General features: G+C 44.3%; 1 protein-coding gene across 1 annotated transcript; it reads right to left on the reverse strand.

The window, feature by feature from the left end:
- Nucleotides 1–136: 136 nt before the first annotated feature.
- cacnb1 (calcium channel, voltage-dependent, beta 1 subunit) lies at nt 137–26,701 on the reverse strand. Its single transcript, XM_084570547.1, has 14 exons — nt 26,571–26,701; nt 21,446–21,532; nt 10,727–10,846; nt 10,418–10,540; nt 9,727–9,863; nt 9,246–9,313; nt 7,897–8,057; nt 5,371–5,451; nt 5,225–5,283; nt 5,035–5,144; nt 2,783–2,934; nt 2,584–2,679; nt 2,312–2,497; nt 137–919 (listed from the first exon to the last, which is right to left on the reverse strand). Exons 1-14 carry the CDS (start codon nt 26,658–26,660, stop codon nt 380–382), a joined length of 2,010 nt encoding a protein of 669 aa, XP_084426673.1. The 5' UTR covers nt 26,661–26,701; the 3' UTR covers nt 137–379.
- Nucleotides 26,702–27,490: the final 789 nt, after the last annotated feature.

The raw sequence follows: 27,490 nt of genomic DNA on the forward strand, positions 1-27,490 counted from the left end.
AGCCTTCACACTCTACAACTGAAGCAGAGATCGAATCGTACAGATCACAATCGTAACAATTACTGTCCTTGTGCTGCCAGTATAGAAATCCATGGTATTCATGCAGTATTAACTTAGGAAACAAAAACAGACCAATATATTTTTTTCTAAACATAAATGAATTGAGAGAAGTTGATGAATAATGAGATCTGGCAGTTGATGATTGATGAGTTCTTTACATTGTACTGGGATGTAAACAGGTTTTTTGTTGAGCGGCATGGCCCCAAACCCAAACAGTTTCTTCTGAACCCACAAACCAGAATCTTTGCCCTCCCTCCCCTCATCTCTCTCTGTCTTCAGTCTGTCTCTAGCTTCCTTGCTTCTGTGGTATGGTGAGTGTTCAGCGGATGTAGACGTCCCTCCCCCAGTCATCTTGGTTCTTGTTGCGGCTTATATTGGCCCCTGTGTCCACAGGGTCCTGGCAGTAACGCTCCCTCAGCTTAGCACGTCCATGCGGCTGCGTCTGGCTCGGCATTGGAGGGTGGTTCAGGTTTTCCTGGTCTGGCTCGGCTCCTTCGTCTTCCCAGGAGGCCTGTCGGCCATGATGCTGGGCCAGGTGAAGGCGGCTGCCACCACCTCCTCGGTAGGGCTCGGGCTCTTCGTAGGGGTCAGTCTCAATGTCCATGCAGGAGTCGCCGGCCTCGGTGTAGGCAGAATCCCGGCTGCCCTGGGTCTCGGAGTCAAAGGTGTCTTGCCGTGACAGACCTCGCCCGCTCCCTCCTCGTAGCTGACCACGAGAGGAGCGCAGGTACATCTGCTGCTGGTGCTGCTGCTGAGGCTTTCCCCCCAGGTCTGTCTGATAGTCATGCAGAGTGCCGCTCCCACTGCACTCTGTCAGAGGCCCTTCCCGCTTCTGGTCACCGTGCACCAGGTACGGCCCCTACAGCAAGCCACACCAATGCCACAAGAAAACCATGCAGAGACACAAACAGCAGACCAAACAGTCAGGAGTTAGTCAGCAGGGTTAGCAGACAGCATAAAACATACATAGAGTGCATCATTACCATGAATGTACTCACAACACACTCATTCAAAGTTTGAACAGTGCACACACACACACACACACAAATACTCAAATATTCCACAATGCAACACACATATGCAATTATAAATCAGTTAGTGAAAGTAGTTCTGCTTAATCATTATTGCAAAATCATGATACCTACCAGCAAATAAAACCACACCCAAGCAGTTATCTAGTACTGAGCTGAATAATTACCATTACAACAGTGCCATCTGCTGGCTGGTTGAGCTCATAGCAAAACAAAACGGCAATATGACTACCAAATGATTAAGTATAATTACCTTAGCAATGCATTACTCCATGCTTTAACTGAAACAGTTGTACATAAACTAAGAAATACCAACGGGTTTTAAGAGCAGCTGGCTCTTATGTCCAATTTATTCAATTATATTAGTTGGTCTGTACAAAACTGGTACAACATGTTTCCAACCATTTGGCGTAACACGTCACTCGGGTGCCATATTGTCATCTTAAATATATTTGACAGCATGCAACCCATTATAGCTGATGAGTAGCCAGTAACCGAGCAATATAAGCTAAAGTGATTAGTATTTTGTGGTTACGCTAATGATAAATTGATGAAACTGGACAGAATGTTAGCAACGGCCTCCACCAAACTAAGCGTTTCTGTTTGAAGAGGCGGACATGACTTGCTGTTTTCAGGGGCGGTGCCATGGTAACGCAGAGGAGGATAGCAAACTGGATTCTGTCTCCCAGAGAAGAAAAAAGTGCTGGAAAAAAGAGGCCACTGAGCTAAAGAGGGCATGGAGCGGGCAGCAGATATTATTTTACTCTTGATTGCAGTGAAATGGAAAGGGCCCCGGGGGCAGAGGTACCTTATGTGTTATTCCTTGAGTCCAGTATGCTTTGGTGTAAGCTGCTTTCACAGTTTTCAAAAGTGCACAGAAGGAAATGCTGACCCGATAAGATTCAGACTACGCCTTGTTGTTTGTTCTGAGTCTAGCTGTTCATGTGTGGGATGCTGACTCCTTATTAGCTCATTTGTGTGTCACTACCTGCATATGTGTGTGAATGTACTTCTATATACAGCATGAACAGGGTTTCGATGCGCTCTTTCTTCAGGGTAAAGAGAGCAAGCTTGCAGAGTTTGGGTGCCGGAGTCCCCCTCCCCTCCCTCACTGCTGGACTTTAGAGAGCGTGTTCCTCCTCTTTCCCCTCAACGGCTACAGCACCGTCCATGTCAGGCCACAGATCCATATTCCTGCGCAGGGAGGTGAGCACCTGTACCTGCAGGTTGGAGACGGGCTCGGGGGAGGCGGCCAGGGCAGCCGTGGCCATGGTACGGTTGAGCAGAGGGTTGGGAGGGTTGCTGCTCGGAGGGTGCGTCGCCTTCCAATAGGCCTCCAAGTAGTCAGCCAAGTGTTCGCAAGCGTCCTCCAGCTGGTTCTCGTCCAGGATGATGTCAAACAATTCCTGCAAAACAGCAAAACAACTGTTAATTTTACTTATTTTAAATGAAATACAAAAAAAAATATCTTAAAAGCCAGAGCAAAACTCACAGGTGGGCACTGAGCCAACTTGTCTGCTGCAACCATCTGAACATTTAGGTGTTTAGCCTGGGACTTCCCTCTGGATTTAATGAGCCTCTGGAGAACCTGCAGGTAGACAACAGAGAACTGTGTCTGCTGAAAGAGCCTTTGCCCCAAACTCCGCAGAAGTACGTGCAGGACAGAAATTCAAGCTGACGAGTTCTCATACCTTAGGTGAGGCTATTTTGATATAGACAATGATGGGAGCCAGGGAAGTCTTAGCCAGCTGAGTGGGGTGGTTGATGGTGTCTGCATCCAGAGCGACGAGCTGCAGGGTGCGGGCCAGCTCAAAGATACGCTCAATCTCGCTCTGCACCTCCGCTGAGGGCCCAGGAAACAGGTAGGACACAAATAAATACAGCAGGGCAGTAACGCAATCACACAAACTACCTTTCAACTACAGCTCTGAATGTATCAACCATACTTCCTTTACTTGGGGCAGAAGTACATAACCGACATGTTAGTACTAGTACTCATGCATGTTTCAGAAAAAAAGAATTCCAAGCATATGAATTAGATTAGTTCCATTTATGAACAGCTAAATGGAGCACTGCAGCATCCTCATTCTGTTGCCACCTCCCTGTATTTAGTGATTCTAATTTTTAATTTTTAATTTAAATATTGCGAAGGAAGGAGGCACTTAAGAATGAGATGTCTGTGGTACTTGGAATAACTTACAATAAGGGCACAATTTCTCACCATGTAACTAAAACAGAAGCAACAAAACAAAAAAAAAAAAAAAAAACACTCATTAAACAAATGAAGTGGACCATTAGTTTCTGTTAGCGCTAATAAATACTCAATCAGGTGAACCACTTGAGGCTTGGACTGCTTGGAGATTTTGTTTTCATTGTTCCCCAGCAGCAGCCTACATGCGCTTGTTATTTAGCATTTTGAGCACAGCCCTCCCCTTTATCAGCCTGTTGACGTGTAAGGAGAAAGATTAAAACTGAAAAGCAGAATGTTCCCTGCTTGTCTGGTCAGCGCCTCCGAGGTGTGCCTGCTGCCAACCCAGCAGCAGAGAGAGATAACAGGGGCAAGGCAATCTGCAGAGGGACGGGGGCTTGCACACATTTCAAGCAGCCTCCAGAGGGCTGAGCGGTAGAGAATTAAAGCTGGAGGCGAAACAGAGCCTCAGCAGAAAGATAAGAAATGTGAACTTTAACTCATATGAAGACATTGCAGGGAAGCTTTCCATTAACCCCAACAAAGACTTCTGCAGATTCGGTTTTGATTGCAAAGAATGGCTAGCTCCCCCACCACGACTAAAGTCTATGAGGTGAGGTTCTGCTTGTCAATAGAGGCCATCCTTCTGTGTACAGTCAACACAGCAGCATAGGTCACAACATAAAGGTGTCAGCAGTATGGAAAGTATCATCTTCCCTCTCCGCTCATTCTCGCTACCAGCCGCTCTGCTGCCCTCCCACGGATCTCTTCCTGGTTGGATTTTGTAATTCTTTTGTTTGGGACTACGGGCTGTCACACAGATGTATGAGGAACAGATAAATTGACAGGCAAGCAGACAGGCAGACAAATGTTGTATGAACAGATGATGAATATAGTTAGAGGAAAAGGGGAGGGAAGGAAGAGAGAGGCTCCTTTGTTTGGTTGCAAGGAGAGCATACGTACCCAGTACGTCTGAATCAAAAGACAGTGGAGGAAGAGGATGGGTGGTGGCAGAGAAAGGGGGAGGATGGGCGAAGGGCAGTAAAAACAGGATGAAGAGAGAGACGAGGCCAGATCAGACTCAGGAAATCAGGAATAAAAGGGAAAAAAATGACACTTTCAGGTCTTTGGGTGATGTACAATAAAGCCTAAATGCGTGATCTATCCACCTTCATCACCACTAAACTGGAACTGCAGTATGTGACCTTGTAGAAGTTTGAGAAGTGACATTTTGCGAGCCAGTTTTTCATCTTGTGCAGATAATATAGACTTTAAACAGTAAATGTAAAATTGCATTTACATTAAATGAGTTATAAGTAGTTTAATTTTAAGCTGCAAACTAAGCTGCATCTAAAAGACACTAGACAATAGCAGGAGATATTCTATATGATATTTGATTATCTGAAGTCTGATGTTGCCTATTTGCCTGTGACAATGAGCTCATTGCTGTTCAAGGTGAACTTGAAGTTATTTAGCATTTCATAAAAACAAGAGCTTTACATCTTAAGAGACTGAGTCTATACGTCTATACAAAACAGAAACACACTTAAAGCCATATAGATATGAAACACAGATAGAGAAAGTTCAATGAATGTTTAGCAACATGATGTGATGAACAGGGATGTTTTCCACTCCACTATTCTCTCTACACTGTGCTGTATCACCTAATTGATCCTAACTGCTGTCACTTGTCTGAATGGCACTTTCTAAAGAGGCTCTTGTCCATTCTGGTCGGTGGGGAGGTAAAAATCGTACCCAGGCTGGAGCGAGTACTGGAGCGCTCAATGATGGTGTGTTTGCTGGGGTTGTTGAGGACCGAGCGTTTGGCCAGAGAGATGTCGGCTGTCACCCGTGTGATGGATATCCTGAAACAGAGACCCAGTCCATTACTGCATCAGCTTTTTAAATTAGACGGCACATTATAGCTGTGAGGTCTCATTCTTACCTGCCCTCAAACTTGTGTTTCAGAAAGTCAAAGAGCGCTTTCTGCATCATGTCTGTCACCTAGGGGAAATGTGACACATAAGGATCGTACTACTGACGTGACATTATAAGTGTATATGTTTAAGTAAGCGGTGGTTTTCTCCTTACCTCATATCCTTTGAGTGAAGGCCCGACTAGGATGATGGGTCTCATGGAGGGAACCACATCATATGGAGGGACATGCTCCATCTGAGCCGTGAAAGGAAAGCGTCAGAAAAGGGGTGAGTCATGTTGTCATGTCTGAACGCACACACATGCAACACAGTTCCGAAGAGCTGCAGTCGCGGAGCTACACTCGCACATAAATCGACATTAACCCAACACACCAGCACCACCCCTCCCTGTCCTCCTTTTCGTCCGTCAGACTGATGGATGGTGAGCTTCAGACGATGGAGTCCATTTGTTTTATTGACTGTGTATGAACGTTCGGAGGCAGAGATCAATTTCTCACCGAAAGCACCGGCTTCTATTTCTTAGTCTGCAGTCGCACATAATTAAAATTTCCATAATTAAACCAGACGCCGGGGTGTCAGGAGAGCTCTCGTGACTGTGCTGCAGCTCTTAGCACAGACGTCATAATTCACACCTCACTCTTTTTGCTGTGCTTCGGCACAGGACAGGAGCTGTCAAATTTATTTAAATGCACTTTTTTTTTTACATTTCAGCCTGCAAGTTTTAAGAATGCAGCAATTCCTTAATATACCGTGTCTATTTATGCAATTTTCAGTGCACAAATATCCGTCCAAGCTGCTAAACTTATACTAGCCCCAGCAGTGCTAAAAATGTATATTGTACAACAAGATGCTGCCAAGTGGTGAATTAAAAATCCACAATGTCCACTTGGAGTTTTGAACTTCCTTCCTCCTATTTTTCAATAATCCAACCAAACATAGACATATGTCAGGGTAAAACATAAAGGCCCCTTTACACACTGTACTGTAGCTGTGACGGGCAAACCCATACAGAACACCCACGCACGTACACAGTCCATAATGCACCGTGTGAACTTCAGGCGTATTTGCACATTATGAATCATAAAAGGAATGATTCATCTGCAAAGGATCCATAGGCCTCTGTCCTCATTTTCAGTGAGAATGGGGTGAAAACGTGTCCTATATGCTCTGAAAACAGTAAAATTGGATATACATATTATTTTTTCACTCGGTATAGATCTGTATTCCAATCACGCCCCCTCCTCTGCGCATGCTATACAGCACTTGAGCGAGGAGAAAGCGCTCGAGTGTCCCGCTCCTCTACATTACGTTACATAAAGCAGAGCAACGGAAGCTCATTTCACCTCATTTGTATTCACAGGAGCCAAAAATACATATTTTAAAAGCTACCAAATGGCTCTTATCTATAAGGGGGGGGGGGGGGGGGGGGGGGGGGCAGAGCTGCAGCACCGACCGTAACAATACTACTCATTCGTTTTGAATGGCACGAGCATAGTGCACAGTTCAGAGTGAGGGGAATGATGGCGTCCATGATACAGAGCTAAATGATAGCTCACTATTAGAGTTTATTTTCCCTTTCAAAACAGTTGTGTTTCAATATGTGTGTTTATAATACAGAGAGAAAGTACTTAAATACTCATATATTTCTAAAACTGGATTGAAAATACTTCAAATAAATGTCTGATTTGTAGGTTTATATAATAAATAATAAATCTACTACTGTACACTGAGATAATGCTGCGATAACTGCTGCAGCATAAATGTTGTCCATATCTGTCACTCCTAACATAACAGGTCTTTTCAGCCTAAATGTACAAATCAGATTGTGCTGAAAAGCCTAAAAACAGCTGATCGCGCACTGCTGCCACTCAAATCAGCCGTCCCAAATGAAAATGAAAGCGTGTCAGGACGCATTACAGCTGCACGCCGACTAACAGGGTCTGCACCTGCATCTGCGAACTGACAGCTGTGATAAAAGCGCCGGGGAAATGACAGAAGCGCCAGCGCGGTTTACAAAACATCCCGTGAATATTTCATGTCCGAAATGATCAGCGTGTGTTCAGAGGCGCGAAAAGGTAGAAGAAAATATTCTGGGGAGATGTTTATTACCACCACAAGTTACCACAGGAAGGAAAACACGATGAGTAAAAACATGCAATGTTAGATGTTAGTGTTGAGGACAAACCACACTCACCGACTTCTGTTTCTGTTTAGCCGGGCCTCCTACAATCATTCCACACAAAAGCAAGAGAAGAGACAAAAAAAACAAGGGACAAAGAGCACATTTAGTAACTGACAGGTTAGGATTAGAGGGGGCACTGGGAGAGGAGATGCTTATTGATTAATGCAGCGTTTACACTGACTGCCTTCACTGTGGCTTCATTTTAAAGTTCAGATTCAGCAGCAGCCATTTCAGAGAGCATCGGTTAGTTCAACGTCTCTCCCAGTTGAACAAGCACAGGAACAGACATCCAAATATCAGCATAACAATCCTCACCAGAGCCTGACAGTGTTAGATTTGGGAGCTATAGTAGCAGGAGGGATGGTTCGGTTCTGAGCAGTTAGTAAGGAATAGCAAGGGGAAGAAGGAGAGTTTATGCCCGACCCGGGGGGCAAAGGCAGGATGGAAGAGGAGGGAGGCTGGCGAGGTAAGAGAGGTGTCCTGGGCCTCTAATGTTACCTTCTTAAAGAAGGGCAGTCGGTGGATGCTGGCCTGGGGGGATGTTACGCTGCCTGACGTGCCCTTGGAGGAGTGAGGTTCACCCTGGGACTCAGGGGGCTCCTCAGCATCCAGGTCGAGGGGGTCAACGTCAAAGGGCACTGTGGACATGTCCACGTGAGCTGATGATGGGGAGGGCGGGGGTTGTAGAGACAGAAAACAGAAGAGCAGGAAGAAAAATAGGTAACAAGATGAGGTGAAGTAAAAAAAAATTAAAAATAGGATGAGAGTGGAGAATATAATAGAAGAGAAAAAGCAGAGGGGAGGAATAAATAGAAGGAGGAATGTAAGATGAATCCAGAGAGAGTTTGCAGGAGATGGTATAGACTGGAATAAAGTGACATAAAATGATTTAGAAATAACACTGATAAGAGTTTAAAAAAAAAAATAAGACATCAGTTTATCATGAGGCAAGGCGCAGATGCAGGGTGTAATAATAATAATAAGAGATTCACTGTGAGGAGAAAGCAACCAGACAAAAAAAAAAATGTTTAGATGTGAAATAAGTGAGGAAAAGGAGTGGCTGCAGAGGAAAAAGAAAGAAAGTAGGAGGTGGGAAAGAAGGAATCGAGCAAAAAACCGGGGTGGGAATAGTGTGTTGCAGGTTTTTGTTGCCGCTTATGAAGGTGTCCCAGGTATGAGGAGTTTGGATGGGCCTGGCAGGTGTCTTGTTTTGAAAGTGATGCTTGGAAATTCATGAAATGAAATGCGCAAAAACAACCCAGCTGCTAATGGTATCTTCATATTTAACTAAAAGATATGTGAGTGGGATCTTCTTGCTGGGATCAAGTAAATATTTATACCACAATGTCAAACTTCCACTTTAAGTCAGATCAGCAATTTAAGATACACCAGTTTCTGTTACACAGATATGAACCTCAGTTTAGTGGTTCAACTTGGTAAGCAAAACCCTTAAAGTCAATCAGAGCAGCTCATATTTCTCATTTCCACTTCCCTCTCTCCAGCTACCTCTCCGGTCATCAAGCAGCAGTCCTGTGTCGTCACAGTGATGCACACACATAAGCCCGACATACTTAACAAGTTTAATGAGTGTGTCTCTATTTCTGTGTGCAAATGACGGACCTCTTAAGACCTCGCTGGCTTCGCGCGGCAGCCCGCCGAGACACGCCGTGATTCATCGTCATGCCCGAATAACTGGCCAATTAAAATCTTCATCTAAATATCAGGCGCCTCTCATCTCTCTCTCTCTCACTCTCACTCTGTCAGGATTACAAGGGCGCCCACGCAAACATGCACGCAGTCACACAGTCACTGTTTTGCCACTTGACTGGGAGAGCCTGTGACCTCACCTGTGCCTGGTGGGGTGGGCCTGCGGGTTCCCGTGGCAACGTCCAGGCTAGAGCTTCCTCCAGATTTACTGTAATTTGGAAAGCAGGCGCAAATTATTGCCATCTTTGGATGTTCCTAATCCACAAATGAACAATGTGACATGAGCAACTGACTAAATCCTGTACTTAAGAAAAGAAGCACTATTAAGAGCACTTGCAATGCCACCAGTATATTAAAATCCTATCACCCCGATCATTTTAGTGTTGATTCTGAGGTGCTATTTTAAATAGCTGCACCTGATTGTGTCTGTAAATACTGTGACTAAAGAGGCCTATGAATACATACTGTAGTTACACTGAGGATTCTGGTGAGTCACTGCAGTGCTTTTTGTCTATTTTAGGGCGTTTTACATCGCCTGGTGGGTGTAGTGTGACTCATTTGTGACTTGTTTTAAAAAGTGGCGCTGCTATTTTGTTTCCGCTGAGGGCTTTTCGTTGTCACCTGGAGCTGAGCCGGTTTTGTCTCATCCTCTGCTCCTGCAGCTGACGGGTGTTCTCCAGCTTGACCGGGCTGGGAATGAAGCCCACCTCGCAGCCCTCCTTCACCAGACGTCCGATCCACCAGTCATTGTTGTACTTCTGCGCATGGAACAAACAGGAAGGCGTCATTGAGAGGTGAATAGGATATATTTCTGGCACATACACAACACCATCTACCCTTAAGCCTTTTGTGCTAATTCTTACACTGATTTTACACTGAGAATCACGTAGCGCAAAATTAAACTTTCTCTAATAAAAAAAAATTGTTAGTTAGTCATCACACTATTCCATTACAGTATGCTTCTTCATAAATTCCCTTTCAACATCATGCCAAGTGCATACAATTATTTACCCTAATTGATCAAAAGAATTCATGAATATTAAAGAAATTGGAGCACTGCTTTTATTTATTGCATTTGTTGCTGCTAACTCCCACTCATGGCTTGGCTAAAGCTTTGACAGAAGGAAAGCAGCGCAGCAAGTTTCAGTAAATCATGATCCCTCACTGGCCTCCCGCCTACCATCACTGCCATTATTTGAAGTGGGCAAACCTGTAGCCACGCTGCTGGCCTCCTATTAGTTAAGTTTGTGCTCTAAGCTGCAGAAACTCCTCTGTACTGAAATGCTTGATAGAGTATCTTCTGAGTTCGCACCTCTTTGATGTGCAAGAAGTCTTTGGCTTCAAAGGAGATGGCCATGCCCTGCACAGGAACATCATCACTGGGGCCCGGGTTGTAGCCGACGTTTGTGCGCACAGCAAATGCCACTGGTTTGGTCTGGAGCCATGATGGGACAAACAGATATTAGTTTGCGCAGAGCGGCTCAACGAAATATTTAACACCCAGTTCGGAGCCCTCTGACACTGATGAAGAGATTTACCAGCATCAAAACACTCAACATTGATTATGCAACTATGCTGACCACACTGCACAAGCGGCGGTGGATGGACGTTGACCCCTGACCTTTGCTTTCTCGAGCGTCGCAAGAGCCTGTCTGTCGGCCTCCTTCCTCAGAGCCTCTGGGTCCTCCTCCAGGGACACGTCAGAGTCTGACGGCCGGCTGGTGTAGGAGTCTGCAGAGCCCTGAAATGCACAGTGAGTTAACATAGAGGTGAGGGAGAAGGAACTGCATAGTAGATTGTAGACTGGATGTTGTACGAATTAATTAGCCTTTGAAGGAAAGAAATACAGAAGTTGATCAACTACAGTCACTTGCAGAACCCCACCATCCGTCTGACCTGTTTGTGAATATTTTATCACCTGTCCATCCAGTGTAATAAGAAGGAGAGTCGCAGCGTGCCTTTGCTATATTCTGACACAATAATGTCAAGACTGTCAGGAGAAGTGCAACCTCCATAAACACAAAAGGGACCCTGGCCTGCATGAAAGCCAACCCCGTGTAATCTGAGCTGGAAAGGATGCATGAGGACAGGCTGATGTTTCCACCGCAGCTTTGGTGAATGCAAGGTGTTAAATCTTTTTTTTTTGCAGTAGATTGAGCGTGTGGGTGTGTCAAGTAGAGACAGAAGAGAGAGAAAAAAAGTAGCCTGAGGACTGTTTATAATATCAGGGAGGATATAAATTTCCCATGAAGTGGCTACAGTTTCCATCACATCCACCACTCATGCACGGTAACTTGACTCTCTCCTGCTGACCCTCATCCAGACACCCATGCCACAATAAAAACCCGAGCCTCGGCCGAGCCCGAGCGCTGGCCTCAGTGTACTCTTCAGCAGAGCGGTGCGATGAGGGAGGCAGCCTGAACTTCTGAAGTGTTTGAGTGTTCAATTTATATAACAATCCCACTTGTTCTCTTGTTGCTGTGTTTTTTTTTATTTTTTTATTTTTTTTGAGCTGACAGGCTGCCTGGCTGCTCTTTGTAGGAGGTACTGACAAAGAATGCGGACAGCTGAATGTGCCAGGCAGAAGATGTGACTCACTAGGTGTGGGCTTTTAAAATAGAGGTGAGAATGTGCAATGATGACATCCCACCATATGTAATGATGATGAAAAATTCCCAGCACATGTGTAGTCAGACAACACAGACAACACAATGAGTGAGCACTACAGATATAGCAGCGTGTCAATACAGTGCTAATAGCGAGCTTCAGTACTTCTACTGCTCTCAAAATAACATTTAATATATATGAGCCTAAAGAATATCAGCTTCATTTGGTCAGATTGGGTCATTTGAATTGATCTCTTAAGTTGCTATTTGTTCTTTTAATGTTGAAACAAAATCTCTGTTGCCCTGGTGGCCTCAAAGAACACTAATTTTTTACCAGGTTTTGAAGATTTGCTACTATATCATGTAAGAAAATGTATGAAATGTTTTTTGCTTCAAAGGGGAATTGTGATAAATTAAAGTAGCCTACAGGGAGAAATTTGGTGAATTTCTTCAAGCAATATCAGCCGGGCCTGAAGACTAGAAGTTAGCTAAACAAGCTAAACGGTGGCACACTCTTCATCTTTGTTCCAGGCTAACGTCTCACGGATACATGAAGTGTAACACACCCAAATCTAGGACCAAACCTTCATACAGGTGCGAAGTGTGAAGGAAAATGTGTGAATAAAACTATGTAAAAATAGAAACTACCCACTGTGAGTCCGTGAGTTTTGGTTTTGAAGTTAATATGCTGTTGTTTGCATGTTTTGTATGCTTTTGTTGCTTACTTTGAAGACTGTTCTGCTGGCCTAGACACGTACCACAGTGTGTAAGAGTGACGTTTCTGGATTTAGCCAAAGGTCCTTATTGCAGATTCAACATCTTCTCTCACTGCCCATGTTTCCTGACGTATTTCAAGTTGAGCAAACAGGAAAATGTTCATTTGATAAAAGACCAGAGATTACACAACTGAAAGGACCTGAAGATCTATATATACCCAGAGAGAAAAACAGGGCACGTGTGAAGCATCTTTGTTGTGTCAGTGTTTGCACGTGCGTATACGTGTGATTAATGCTCTTCCACGCCTCTGATTACCGTCCATGTGTCTCTGTATGATTTGAAATGAAACTACAAACACTAATGTTGATTCTAGCTCTGCCACCTGTTGTACCGAGGCGTTCTGTAACTTGGCAACGGCACACCAAATGTGGACACTCCCTGTTGCCAAGGCGACGGCAAGCTACTCCCCGTGTCCTCGGGCATTCACCAACCATCCCCACTTCCTGTTTCATTTACACTCAAAGCGGTTTTCGCCCGCAACCTGCTCAGGTAGGAGGATTGATCCGGCGAGTGGCACGCTGCATCTAATGAGGACAATAACAGCCGCCCCCACTTAGCGGCTGTGAGTCATCCTCTGATCCTAACAGGTGCATCCCAACATCCAAGAGCGGGGTTAACAAATGTTGATGGGGAACCCGCGGCGGTGCGTTTAGAGAAAAAAATAAAAAAAGTTGCAATGATGTTTAAAACAGCCTGGGACCGACCCTCTCACTACGACAGGTTGGCGATGCAGCAAAATATAGAGCAAGAGGGAGTGGGAGGGACAGGCGCTGACTGTATGTGTCTATTGATGTGTATATGTGTGAACAAATGCCTGTGTCTCTGAGTCACTCATGCACTTCACACAAAAAGGGAACGCAGAGAATGAGAGACAAAAGTCAATCAAGAGGGTGAAGGTGCACAAGAGGAAAATAGAAACTACTTAGCAACCTCTCTACAACCTTTTCTAGCCTAAAACCCATCAAAACGTGTTGATAGACCAAACTTCCTCCACCTTTCCTTTTCTTTTCTGACACCCTCCTTCCTTCCCTCCTCCTCCTCCTCTTCTTCTTCTCTGATGTCAATGGGTTGTGTCTCCAATTTAGCTGCTTGCTTCACTTCACATACAGCTCCTGTTCAAAATAGCTACAGGCCACCTGACCGCAGAGCTGCTTTCCCATTGGCGGGGCCACAGTAGAGACCCCAGCAGTGTCATAGTAACCATGTCTGCAGCTTATTACAGGCAACCAGTGAGAGGCGCATCAGGAAGGAGACAGAAAAAAAGATCGGGGAATCAATAGTAAAATGAAATATCCTGGAAGAAAATAAGCAGCAGGGAAATTCATCAGGTGATCAATGAAGTGTTTTAAGATACCGGGTGGGTTACAGGTCTCAGTCTCGTCAACAGGTTGGATTTTTTTTTTCAGGGGCACAAAAAACAAAACTATTAAACCAAAACTTTTCCACATTTAATTGGTAAAACGTCGAAGTAACACTGCGGTGTCTCAAACAACAGAAAGAGCAGGGTAAAACACAAAGAAGGCAGGAGAGGTTGGGCTCAGTAATTATACTGAAAATGAACCGACCGTTCCTCCTCCATTTTCTGCGCGGTGGCTGCCACCATGATGAATTTACAGCTCCTTAGCATTGATATTGAAAAAATGGAGGGTGGGGGGAATGAGAGCATGAGAGCGGAGAAGGGTGTAGTGAATAAGGAGCGAGGGTTGGATGGCAAAATATAACTGCTTTGAATAATGAGGGGTTGAAAAGGGTTACCCTGCAGCAAGGAAATGAGTTGACACGGTTTCTTGTGATGCAATAAAAAAGGCAAAGGTAAAAAAAAAAAGGTTTTCACAGTCTGCATTAAGGATACAAAAGATCATAAAAATATCTTTAGAAAACACTGGCAGTTGCCCTCACAGTTCCTTCCTGTCATATAAAAAGGCCGAGGTCAAATATTTTAATCTGTTACTGCCACAAAAAAAACAAGACCATCGTAGCAGACGGCCTCAGACTCCACAATCTATGACTTAGAAATGATTACCATCAGAGAGCTAACACACTCACACATACTGCGAACCAATGCCCTTGATAATTAAAGAGATAAAAAATTTCTTTATACGTATCAGATTACGTGGAAATCATAAAAATGAAGGAAATGTGAGAACATTAAATATCCTTTTCTTATTTGCTTTATCTCTGAGTCTCCTCGAGGCCTCAGTCATCAAACACTTGGAAGGAGAACAACACAGCAGCTCATCTCAGACAGATGAGAGCCAACCAGAATGCATTAGCCCCCGCTCTATGGCGTACTCGCATCACATATAAGGGTGAAATGAACTACAAATACACACACACACAGGCTAAAGGAAATGTTAGAATAAAAAGGGGAGAAGGAGCAAAACATGTGCTTCAAAGGACAGGCATATGTGCAAAGTGAAGAATCACAAAGGACGCGTCTCCTGTCTGAAGCTCACGGCTAGTGGCTGTAAATGGCCGAATTCCTTTTTTCTGTCACAGCAGCGTCATGGCAACGAGCTGGACGGTGTGGAGATGACCAGAAAGATGAGTCATGGGCTCCGGTCACCAGAAATCCCCATTTTCACAAATGAGCAAACAAGACATTTCAACAGCAAGACTTGTATCTGGGGGATGAATTACCAGCAGCTACAGCCAGCAATACAATGAGTCAACATCAGCTTATATTTAAAAGAGCATTTATCAGATTTATTGATAGAACACCTTCGTTTAGCGATATTCTTTGAATGAAACACATTAATCTAATAATCCATTAATACAAGCAAACAAACTAAATCCAGATTTAATTTGATTTTATTTAATACTGAAGCTTAAAACTCAGCCACAACAGAGGAACGTATGCATACTCCAAGGTAAAATAATCAAACTGATGATCATCGTGATAAATGGTTTGTCGTGCATTACGTGTAAAAGTGCTAACTGAAGACTAGAGATCAGAATCTGGAGATCAGAATTTTGTAAGACAAAAACACATTACATCGTCATGTGTGGTGATATAATTTGACCTTAAATCAATACTTGGTCAGCAGAGAGTGAACTGACAACAGTGTTGCTTATTGTTTGGTTATTTCTCTGAGCATTTGTCACACAAAAATGACAGCTATTCACTAATCATCACTTCTCAAAATGTGTGGTTTCTATCATTACAATTTGCCACCTTTAATTAATTATCTCCCAGCCCTAACTGCAAACATCAGAGAAAACCAATCAACAGGAAACATGTTGAAACTTGAAGCAGTCTAGCTTTGTCTGCATATTCTTCCACCAAAACAAGGTCCGCTCCAGGCCTGTCTGGGACAGGGGGATCGCCGTGAAAGAACCTCCCTGAAATGGCCACGGTGCTGGGATGGCCGGACAGGCAGTGCACATAGCAGCAGAGGCAACCGGTAGGACTGGAGGTCTAATTAAAAACACAGCGCCTTTCCAGCAGCTGTGGCCCGGCCCAAAATGGAATTGCACGGTACACTCACAAGAGGGGGAGCAAAGAAAGCTGCAGATCAGGACGTAGGACGCGATCAGGACACGGCCGTGTGAAAGTTGTGTGTTCGAAGCAAAAGAGTCCGGCGGACTTTCAAAACTCAACCCATATACACACCAGGAAAGCAACTCATACATACGCTTGCATGTCACGCGTCCACTTCAGTCAGACCCAGCATAAAGAGCACAGCTTGTAGATTTATCCAGATCCTTCTTACCATTACAGGCCTTTGAATCCTCTCGGTCCTCTCCATACCTCGTTTGCCACTCTCGCCACACCACGGCAAACCAAGGGGGCAATGCCAGAGTCCACAGGCAGAGCAACGTGTATGTGTGTGTGTGCGTGTGAGGTAGTGTGGGTGACTGCCTGTTAGTTTAGCAAGTGCATACGTGTATGTGTGTGTGTGTGTGTTTATGCGGGTGTGGTGTGTATGGTAGGAAAGAAAGCCAGAAAAGAGTGCCGTATGCATGAAACCAGGAGAGCGCTCTGTTAACCTCCAACCCCTTCACACACACACACACACACACACACACCCACCCACCTCCCCCAGAGGAACGTGAACCTTGTGTAGAGGAAGGGAGCTGGAGCTGGCTGGGGGTCGGGTTGCAGGACTTGTGCTACATTTGCAAACTGGGAAAATATATTTAGCACTGGCGGGGCAGAAACAGGGACGTGAACGCACTGAGACCCAGAAGGAGGCTTGGTATGCAGCCGTCAGCCATTCAATGCCCCAGCTGACGTGGAAGAGGACTGGGGCAGTGCCCAGGGAAACCACCCCCCGCTCTCTCCCTTTGCTTCATTCCTCCTGTCCTCTGTCCTGATCTCATTCTTCCCTAGCCTTCTGACTGCCTCTTTGTCTATCTCCCGCAAAAAGGGGGATTATATCAGATAAACGATTAATATGGATATGAGGGGAGGTAGAGAAAAACGTCAGTGGTTCAGTGTAGCAACAGGGAACTGAGAACATACAGCACAATGATCTGGTCTTCAGTGCTTTGAAGCAACTGGCGACTTCAGCCTTTGAAGTATGTGTTGAATACCACTCAACAACCATGAATGTTGCATCTAAATCCCAAATGATCAGCCTCTAATATTAATTATACACATAAAATCTTTTAAACCTAATACAAATACATATGTACTGGACATTAGTATGTGGTAATGAGTTTAGAGGGGTAGTAGTGGCAGTGGAGGAAGGGTCTGATATATCCACAAGAGGGCAACCTCTAACACAATGACGGGGGCTTCTTCCTGGCTGTAGACCAGACCACCTCTTCCTCTGTTGTGTTTGTAGCTGATGACAACACAGTCAGCTGGGGAAGGTGAAAAAAATGGAAAGCTGCTAACAGATCCACCAGTTGGCTCCTCGAGCAGCCAGACACAGCAGCAACTGGGGCTCTGCTGGGATTCATATGTTTGGACTGTCAGGAGGGCTGAAGAAATCTTTCACATACGGATACCAAACCTGGACGTCTCTGGGGCAATAAACGGGTCTTGGGTGTCCTGATGGCAGAAATGAGCCAGTGTTTAATGGGTACAGGGTTTGCCTCATTCTATTTCTACAATGGTTCTTTTCCCATGGTTCATTTAATGAACACACAGAGGTTAGTGTTTCACATTAACTTTAAAATTTTCACATAATATCGAGACCATTCTAGATATGTTTGGCATTTTAAGCCTTTAGCTAATGTCTGAGAGGGGAGGGAGAGATGTGGAACGACTTCCAGCAAAGACCACAAGATTGTTTTACAAATGCAATATGTGAGTGCTGCCTGTGTGTAGAATGCTTCCTCTTTTACAAATAAAACGCGAACGAATTTACACACGCATGCCCTTGCACATGCGGGTATGGCATTTGTTTTAATTAGGTAAATATGCAGAAATGAGCACAAGGAGAAATAGGTGGAATATTAAGCTTGCAAGATGCAAATTTGATTAAACAGGCCACAGGAATGCTGCGTGCCACCGGGCCTCAGTATCCTGTGATTAAGTGTGGCGGACACAGGTTATGCTGATTAAGGTCATGTGAGAATGCTACAAAAAGGTGGTTATTGGTCACTACTGGTTATTGGTCAATCAGCTGCAATAAATCAAGCTCCCACAGAGTTTAAATGATGGAAGCCGAGAATAAACTGTCCGTTGCTGTTTACAGTTGTTAGCAGAATGAATACATTATTTATTAAAGTTGTTTGGTTGGCCTGGAACAGACCACTAGCGTCGGTCTCTATGAGTCTAGACCATCTCAGTTGTAGAGGAGGGGCATGTTCAGCTTGGCCTTGAGGTCCTCTGAAGGACCCTCTTTGTGGTGCATGTCCTTCAGAGGATGTGTTTCTGTGATTCTGATTTGATTTTACATCCCAGTGATGGGGATGCGTGTTTTCTGGTCGTTAATGGCGTGACGGTTCAAATTAAATGTGACGATTGAAGCAAAAAGTATCAAAACCTACTGGATTAGCATCAGACATGTATGCTATTTCACACAGCGGGAGCAGCAGCAGACAGTCTGCCTGTTTTCACACACCTGAAGACGGAGCGTGTTTTTGTTGAACTTGACACACAAAGTAACGCGCCGCAAACACGTAGGCTGCACCCACACACACACACACACACACACAGGAGCAAATACAGACCCATCTAAACATCCTCTCCTTCGTCTCTCCATCCCACTGTGCCTGCACGCAGGGGGAGATTCAGTAGCCCGGTTGCCATGGAAACCGGGCCGAGTGTACCAGCCAGCTCCACCGTTGGCTGATTGTGACTCCCGTGTATTTGTGTGTGCGCGAGATGAACAAGAGTGTACTTGCGTAGGTGTGTGTGAGACTGTAGAGCCTATACATGGCCCTGCTTTCAGCTGTTTGGCTATACGTGCAAAATCCTACACTGTATAGCGCCTGTATGCTTCTTTTTCAGTAATTAACACTTGATTTATATATTTTTTTAAACTTAAAAATGGTTTCACAAATTGTGTGCGGGTGTGAAATCACTCCATACATTTGACAGTTGAGTTGCTAAATCAGGTCTGGCATTATGGGCAGCATTTTTGACTGTTTAGAATCTGTGTCTCGCCCACTGCCCGTCTTAACGAGAGAAATGCTGGGCAACAGCACGGGACAGGTTGAGGAAGCGTTAAGTCATCTTTGCTACAGGTAATGTTCTCAATATAGAGTGTGAGTGATTATGGGTTCCGCCGACCTCAGGCCTCAGGCACATGGACCTGCCTCCACCACCCCGAGCTGCAGAGTTAATGAAGAAAAAGGCAGTGAGTAGGGGGATATGTGCAGGCAAAGATGCATCTAACCTTTCGAAACCACGGGAGACTTCAGCTTCCTGTGTTCACCAACAGCGATGGGATTTATTTTTTCTAAAGCAACACCAGCACTGAACAGGTAAATGTCATTCACATCACTTCCTTCATTTCCTTTCAAAAATGAAGAGGTCAGGGGGAAAAGGGGGACTCGTTTAGCTGCGACACAGCGTGCCTCTAGGAAATGTCATGTCCAGACATAAGCTGCTGCGCGGGTCACAAGTGTAGGATGCCTGAACACAACCTCCTCCACTACCGAAGGAGAAGAAATATTCCTGTCTGATGAAGAGAGGTTTCTTCACCCATTCCCAAAGGGCAAGGAACTCAGGACAGACTAGCAGCAATGTGGCAACAAGAGACCCATAAATTGCAGCGACGATAAGCAAAAAAAGCCTTTGACAAATCTCAATTCTGAGGAAATGACCAATCGGAGCAACCGATACAGAAACACAGTTCGATAAATGGTTACTGTAAGGAAGTGTGTCGGGTAAACCCAGATTGGATGTGGGGTCCTTTGCAGTGATGGCAAGAAGTGCTCGCTCTGCCCTTACGCCAGCAATATTTTGATGTTCTGCTTTTTTTTAATCATTTGGGATGGGAAATATACAACCACAGCTGAAAGGTGCAATGGGTAAAGAGCAAATTGCACTATATGTGGATTTAGCACAGAAATAATTCTACGCTGCTAGACACCTTACGGGTGTTAGTTCTATGAATGCGCTGATTGACAGCCAATCTAAGTGTTTACACCGAGAGACTGGGAGGGGTCAGGGTCAGAGGGCGTTAGTGTGTGGGTGAGTCTAACACCTGGGGCTCGGTATTCAGCATCGGCCCTGGAGGAATCTCTGCTGATTTCTCTCAGCCCTCTGATAATAAAGCTGCGTGTAGCTGCAGTCACCGGGGCTTTGCCGGCGTTACTGGTGAAGCTATCAAAGCCATTCAATGTGTGTAGTCTGTGGGGTGCCTGTGACACACACAGGTGAAGAGACAGAAAGAAGTGCCTCGCTTAAAGACGAGAAAATAAAGGGTTTTGGTGCTCACATTATCTGCATGGTGGACAATTGCGAGTGAAAGCTGACATGGTAATAACAGAGAGGACCAAATTGCTAACAATGGGGCAAATCAAACCCCTTAAACTCTACGATAAGATACATTTCATATGTACTGTAGGTGACGAAAAGTTTAGTTTGGGAGAAGCATAATATTCATGTACTAATGGCTATTATTGCATTATTAGAATCAAGAATATGAAAAAAAAAACACACACACACACACAGCTGGGCTAAATCTGAAATAGACAAAATGTTTAGAAGCAAAGTTGATTATATTATTTTTAAATATGGAAAGATTAGCATAGAAAAGCTGTTAAAACAGTTAAAACGGGATACTCTTTGGCCATGTTACGTTTTAATAAATACCAAGTGGCAATCCTGGAAAAAACACTGTGGAGCCCCCAACTTTAAAATGCCGAGCTTTACAGCAGAAATAAACATGTTTACAGCCTGGTGGTTACTAGCTGTCTCCCGCCGGCTTCACGCGCCCCCCTCAGCTCCACTCTGCCTCTCATTTTTGAGTTAGCCGGGACTTAGGCGGAGTCAGGAAATGCCCAGATGGCACACCATCAGGACAGGCAAACCGTGCAACCATGAAAGAAAGGAGAAAGGGGGCCTACACATGGCTACCTTTTAGGATATTTTGCAATGACGATTAGGGACAGATTTCACTAGTTTAGTGTGGCTCCCTGGAACCTAGGATTGCTATTGATGGTGACAGCTGGAGATACCACACTGAGCTTCAAAACCATGTTTCCAGAATACTATGGTTGATGTCATGGAGATTTATTCCATCTCAGTGCTAACAGCATACAGCACGACTGTCATCTATCTATAGCTTGTAAAAGTAAACTTTAGAATGATGATTTAAAATAGCTCAGCGTGAAATATAACCTAATCATTTCAGCCCTACTGCAAACATTTTTCTTTTTCATGCATATACATATTCCTGGCCTACAGCTGCAGGGAGATTCAGCGACTACTTTTCTGGCATTAAAAGCCCTCACTTCAACTCCATCAAAGTTAATTAAACGAGAGGGAAGTTGAGGTCACGTCTGGCCCCCTGATTAGCAGTCTGAGGGAAGGATTAAGTGTGAAATGTTACCTGTCGGACAAAGCTGTTCGAGGTGGTGTCAGAGGAGGTGCTTCCATCTGAGCGCTTGAATCGGCTCTTCCTCTTGGCGTACTTTCCCTGAGGTTGCGGAGCAGGGGATGGGGAGGAAGGAAACAGAAAGACAGGCAGAAAGAGTTTAATTGTGTTTCTCTGCAACAATTGTCTTGATGTATTTCTGGGAAAACTTCGTATTGACAGCCATTAACGCTCGACGTAGCGCTTTATAAAAGCTTTAGCTCTAGATCAGCCAGTCAGATAGCACCGGAGATAAAGCAGCACGAGACCACAGAGGAAGTCGGCCAGAGAAAATGTGTCCAGCGTGTTCATTACTTGTCATTTCTCATGTTCCGATGCAAACTGGGACCACGTAATCTGATTGGCGGACCCCTGGCAAATGGCCGATCCGGGTTGGGCAGAGGCCGCACATTGCATTATGAACCCACCCTGCCCACATTGCCATGGTTACAGAATACCGACTAATCACATTTGTTGGCAATCAGGAGTCTGTCTATGTTGTTCTTTCGGCTTGGAAAGAGAACAGCTGGATAAGAAATACACAAGAAAGGAAGCGTACATGTTATCTACAGAGCATATCTGATACACACCTGTGTATTCACACTCCTGTTAAACACTGTATGTGGGGGGTAAAGCTCAGTGGTAAAGCATTTGAATGCAGATCAAGAGGTCTCCAGCTCATATCCGGATACCCCCTACCCAGTTCCATGTTGGAGCCCTTCCAGCATGCTATTTTTACGCATTTAATGTCACTTCTTAGAATATAAAACAACCTTCTCTTCCAGATCTCATTTTTCTTGCAGCCACAAATCAGCTGAAACAAGCTCGAACCACTTTAAAGCGCTGCCATAAAAGCTATTTAATTAGTTTCATAGTAATGTCACAGATTTGAGGGTAAGCTAGGACAAAACATCTTTTTTTTTTTTAAATTGAAAGCAGCATACAGTATACCCATCATGCGATGGATTTATCATTACCTTCCATTAACACATATATACTAACATATGGAGGCGCAGCATTGCAAGACATCTCAGCCTGCAGCATTCACACACATCACCACACATTATCAAACTCTGCTAAAAATAACCCATTAATATTCAGTGTGATAGATATCAAGTTGAGTTTCACTATTTATTAACTAAATAAGTGTTACATTCTACAGTGCTCTCAGGAATTAGCATGGTATATTGTTAAACGGGAACAAAAGAGATTTGCGAGAACCAATTGTCGTGAAAAGAACTTGTTACTGGCTGTTTAAATCTGACTACAGTATTGGAAGTCTTCCTCCTAATTCTCCTACGAGTTCTGTTCACCAGGAGACTCTCCTGAACAACTGCTTCAAACCCGTCCAAATGTTTGTTTATCCAGCGGCTGTTCTCAGAGTTACGGATTAACAACCAGCCACCAGTAACTGTCCTCCTCCTCTCTGGATTTTCTTCCCGCTCTCACGTCACATTTGACGGGGCACGCCGAGGCCCTCGGATGAACGCCGCCATCGTGCCTGTCTTTAAACAAACATGACCTGTTACACCAGCGCCAACTGGTGCGAACATAAAAAACACACCGCGCCCGAGAGGGTTCCAGTGTTAGCAGATAAAAGAGAAACACATCTGTTGCGCACTCCTCTCCGAAAATGTCACCCAGGAATTAATTAGAATTTATCTTAAACCTCATGTAGCGCAATAAATTATGTATCTAGTCTTTTCTGCTACGCTTGGTTTACTATTGGATGGTTTGGGATGAACACAGTATGGGCTGTTCCACGGCAAAGTCTCTGTTCAGCAGCGATTGCTGTGATACACCTGTCTGAAAGGTGCTGTTTCTTTCATGTTAAAATTGAGTGTGAGGTGATGATGCCAGAGAAAAGATGCTGAAGGGCAACTGTGTTGGAGCAAAAATAGAGGATGACATCGGTGTTGGCAAATCCACCTACACCAACTGCAAAAGGTGTTCAAGAACCATGACTTCTCTGAAAATGCTGTGAGCACTCACTCATGAAAATACTTGAGTCATACAAGTAAAACACAGGTTGGTACTGTATGAGTCTGTACATACACTCACTTACCAGTCCACTAGGCACACTTCTTCATACACTTACTTCTTCTGATATGTTCTTCTGATAAGTGTTTCTATTATTTATTAGTCAGTGGGCTGGGCTAAATAATAGAAACACATTTGTGTCTAATCCAATCCAGTTTAACAGAAGCACAAACTGCATCCTCTTAAATGGTCATACAGTTAAATTACCACCTGTTTGAACATAAACTTAACAGTGTCAGAGTCATGAAGGAGGATTTAATGCAGCGCTGCTGTATTAGAAAGCATTGGTTTTCCCCTAAAGAGCTGGCAAGTGAGCGTATCTATGTATAGAAATGTATCATTTATGTACATTTAAAGGATTTATGGGAGCATTTTAGATAATCTGATCAGAGGAGTCTGTTAACTATTACCTATGCTATTAACAGTTCTCAATGTCTGGATTCTTTGTATATTAGAATTTATTTATTTATTTTTAAAATGCGACGTTGGGAGAGTTTAGCATCACTTGAGATTTTGCAGACCTTGCTCACCCCTGCCCTAGCATGCAATACAACAAACAAAAATCCACAGTCCTCGCTCTCAGTAAAAATGGTACACAATTTGACTTGTCACGGCTACCAACAAGTGTAGTAATGATGGCCATAAACCAGCTTGCACATGAGCAGCAATTCCCCCAAGTGTGCTTTCCATACTCCGTCAAGTCACGATGTCTGCCGTGAAAAAGGTCTGCTGATTGTTTATGTGAACCTAATAAGAGAGCAGAAACAATTCTCGTGCATATTCTCCAGAAGCCAGAAGAAAATGGCTGCTGCTGTAGAAGCCAGCTGTTTAGATTCCCCTAGTGTATTGTTGTAAACAACTCTGCGAGTGAAACAACTTTCACAGTTAACGTGAAGATCAAGAATGCCTTGATCACTTTTTGTCACATACCTTGTTGCTCTGACAGATTGTAGGACTATCCAGTTGCATGCAGGGGTAATTTTTCTGTTTTGGTTGAAATGACCCATAAAGAAATCCAAATTGTGTATTACCACACCCACACTCATATTTTGATAAGAACAGGGTCTCATTTCTTATACTGAAAGCACTTTAAGCACATCTGCCAAGGATGTACCAGACCGCCTCCAGATGTGGACATGCTAACATGTGTCCATTTGGATCACTTGCATCAACAGGTTGTGATGTACCCAGACAAAGAACAGCATGAGCAACGACTTTATCGCTCACCTCTCTTTTCATTTAGATAACATGACTACTCTGTGGATTTGGTGACAATCTGTTAGATAATCTGCCCGATCCCCAATGCTTGTCCCGCTGGAGCTGTTGCCGTGCCGCCAGATATCTCTGCAATTAAGCTTCCAGTGAAACTCTCATCATAACGGTCGGCTAAATTACTCAAATAATGTTCAGGAAACAGTGTCAGAAGCAAACACGTCTTGTAACACGATGTGTGTGTGTGTGTTCGGAGGGATCTCTGGCACCACGATGGGGCTGGTTCCTGTCAGTAAAGGGCAGAGAAATGCCAGAGGAAGTGGGGAGGGGAGGCTTCCTGTTGGTAAACATCCTCCCAGATTAAGTGTATAATTAAGAAGGGTGTTGTGTGCGGGCAGGGGGTTTTAAACTGGAGGGCAGGGAGTGTGGAGGGTAGCACGGCGCACTGTACCCAGACTGTCAAATTTAGACCGCATTACAAATATTCAGACAAAATCATCCACATCTCATTGTGCTCACAGAGATCCGCTCTGATCTGCAATCTGACAGCGATCAGCAGCCTTCAGGCGCTGAATTTGAATCGGCCCATATTCCAGTTCTTCTCCTTCTGTGACAGGGAGCTCTGACAGCCTGGTTACAAATGGATGTAACAGCGTGAGCAGCTGCAGGTCAACATGATCTTCAATTGATCAGAGGTGCCACACACACACACACACACACACACCAATCCCCGCTGCCTGACACAAGGAGGGTGTCCATCTGCTTCTCGCCGCAGCCTCTCGGCAGATAAAGATCTGATTTCTAAAAACAGACAGGCCGAGGTGAGATGGCGAGAGCGGGACGCGCACAGTGGGACTTTCAAAGTGGACGCAATAGGAGTCAGGAGAGCTGAGGGGGAAGAGAGAGATGAGAGGAGTGGGAGTAAAGAGGAGAGAGCAGGACTTGGCATGGTTTGAAGCGCTGGTTGTCTGTGGTGAGGTGTTTTTTTTTTTTCCTTCTTCTTCCTCCTTCTCCAGAGAGACAATGACTGAACTCAGCGTGGGTGTGTTTGTTCTAGATATTCTCATCATGCAGTTTTTTTTTGGTTTTTTTTTCATCCATTTAAGCTGTTATGGCTAAACATGCCCGCAACATCATGCTACTTCCTAGGAGCCAGTGTTTACTTGGGCGAGAGAGGGGAAGGATTAAACTGGAATTTTATCATTCAATCAAGTTGAAGGTGGTGCTAGACTAGAATTTCGTTAGTTTACAAAACAGAAAAACAGATTTTATGTCCTCAAATAAACAATTTAACATATTTCCTCCTCTAACAAGGAAGGCTAATAACTTAGAAGCTCTTTTTTTATTATTTACGCCCCAAATCAACTCTTTTCCAGCCGGCCACGTCTTGTGGAACATCTATTTGGTTAATTACTGATTAATTAAACAAAGGCGTGGTTTTCATGAGAATCCAATGGGCAGATCAGACAGCCTCAAAACAAGCGTTACATCATAGCATGGACTTATTAACCGACTTACACAGGCCAGGAATAATAAATCAAAAACCTACGTGAGGAAAAAACTACAACCTATCACCCAGGTTCGCTTCTTCTTCTTCTTCTTTTTCTTCAAATAATCCGTTTGACTAAATTCATGCTTTAATCAGTGCAGCGCGCACAAGCGTTTAAGACTCCCGATGGCAAATGAGACGACTTAATTGCTGAACAACCTGTTAATCTCCAGAAGTGGAGCAGCTCTGCTCTTATTAAAAAGCATCTTTAGCGTGGATGCGCGGCATCCTGCGCAGAGCATTCCCAGCCTAATGTCACAATATTTCTGTTTTCTCTCCGTTTCTGTTCCGCGCTCTTACCTGTGTGTGTGGATGATGGTCGAACATGTCCATTTGGATCTCCTGGGTTGAGGTCGAAGGCGTCCTGGACATACTACTTTTCTGTACCATTGATTTAACTTTGTTTTAAAATCTATTTTCAGTTTGGTGTGTTTATGATGAACTCATCTTCTGTCTTTTTTTTTTTTCTTTTCTTTTTTCTTTTTCCTTTCTGTCCAGGGAGGGTGAAGCCGCTGATGTATCTAAGCTGGCTGGTAGTATAATGGCAACAGCTGCCTCCCTCCAGCCTATAGCGTTACACACTGGCGCACCAGGCTTTTACACGACGGTCAACGACACGTAATGACAAACACACATCCGGTTGCGGTGCTTTCAAAATAAAATACTTTGCAAAGGAGGGCATGCGGTCCTGAAGTGTATGATTTCTATTCTGTTCTATTCTGTACTGGACCACGTCCAGCCGTGAACACACAATGTGTCATAGCCACATTGATGTACTGCCTACTCAACTGATGTCCTCTTGAATAAGCGTGTTTCGCCTCATTCATTCAAAATTTTAAATGATCGCCTCAAAAGGCAAACGTGAGTCATTTCTGTTCGTTAGTAGGGAGACGCTTTTAAAATACTCTCTTAAAGTACTCTCGGTTCACATTGCCAGCCCAGATTCATTCAACAGCTCGACAGCAAGCTCACCTCATACAGCCTAAATGACTGACTATCTTCAGTAACAACAGGATCCAGAGCAGATGCTAGGCTAAGTAATGCAGAGGGTGAACTTTGATTTAGTCTTGTTACTGTTTACTTTTCTTTGAATGAGTTTGAGTGATAAATAAAATGCCCTCAGTTTTTAAAGTATCCTCACTTTACTTTCAGTCCCTGCAGCTTTTCCTCAGCACTGGATAGAGAGTACTGGATGTCAGTTTTTATATTCATTTGAAAGA

This window comes from Chelon labrosus (genome assembly GCF_963514085.1).
Source record: "Chelon labrosus genome assembly, chromosome: 21".
Taxonomy (NCBI): Eukaryota; Metazoa; Chordata; class Actinopteri; order Mugiliformes; family Mugilidae; genus Chelon; species Chelon labrosus.